The sequence below is a fragment of the Geospiza fortis genome, unplaced genomic scaffold (genome assembly GCF_000277835.1).
Source record: "Geospiza fortis unplaced genomic scaffold, GeoFor_1.0 scaffold1319, whole genome shotgun sequence".
In the NCBI taxonomy this organism is placed as follows: domain Eukaryota; kingdom Metazoa; phylum Chordata; class Aves; order Passeriformes; family Thraupidae; genus Geospiza; species Geospiza fortis.
Window position 1 is genome coordinate 97,644 of NW_005054770.1, and position 586 is coordinate 98,229.

The following is a 586-nucleotide window of genomic DNA, read 5'->3' on the forward strand; positions in this document are numbered from 1 at the left end:
ACCCCAGGATTTACCCCAATTCTGGGATCAATGAGCTGCCCAAACCCCAAAACCCAGGATTTACCCCAATTCTGGGATCACCCGAGCAGCCCTGACCCCAAAAACCCCGGATTTCACCCCAAACCGCCCGAAACCCCCCGGGACTGACGTGGTGAGGTCCCAGAGGCGCAGGGTGCCGTCCCAGGAGCCCGAGAGCGCGAACTGCCCGTCGGACGAGATGACCACGTCGCTGACGAAGTGCGAGTGCCCGCGCAGCGCCCGCTGCGGGATGCCGTAGTTGGTCTCGTCACGCGTCAGCTTCCACATGATGATGGTCTTGTCTGGGGAGGGGGCAACGGGGGGGTCACACAGCCATTGGGGTCACCCCTGGGACCCCCGGGAGCCCCCAGACCCAGCACAGTCACCCTGGGGCCCCCCTGCCCATGACGGCCTCGTCACGCGTCAGCTTCCACATGGTGATGGTCTTGTCTGGGGAGGGGGTCACAGAGAGACCCCCAGACCCATTGGGGACACCTCAGGGAGCCCCCAGACCCAGCAGGGACCCCTAGAAACCCCCAGACCCAGAGGATCGCACCAGGAGCCCCCA

At 65.2% G+C, this 586-nt stretch overlaps 1 protein-coding gene across 1 annotated transcript in view; it reads right to left on the minus strand.

Moving 5' to 3' along the window:
- The window catches only part of RACK1 (receptor for activated C kinase 1), a gene marked incomplete at its 5' end in the record, with an annotated part of 4,111 nt that extends 3,757 nt beyond the window's left edge, over positions 1 to 354 (minus strand). Inside the window, 1 exon segment of the mRNA XM_031065422.1 lies at positions 65 to 354. Coding sequence (XP_030921282.1) covers positions 65 to 354 — 290 coding nt within the window.
- Between the last annotated feature and the right edge of the window lie 232 nt (positions 355 to 586).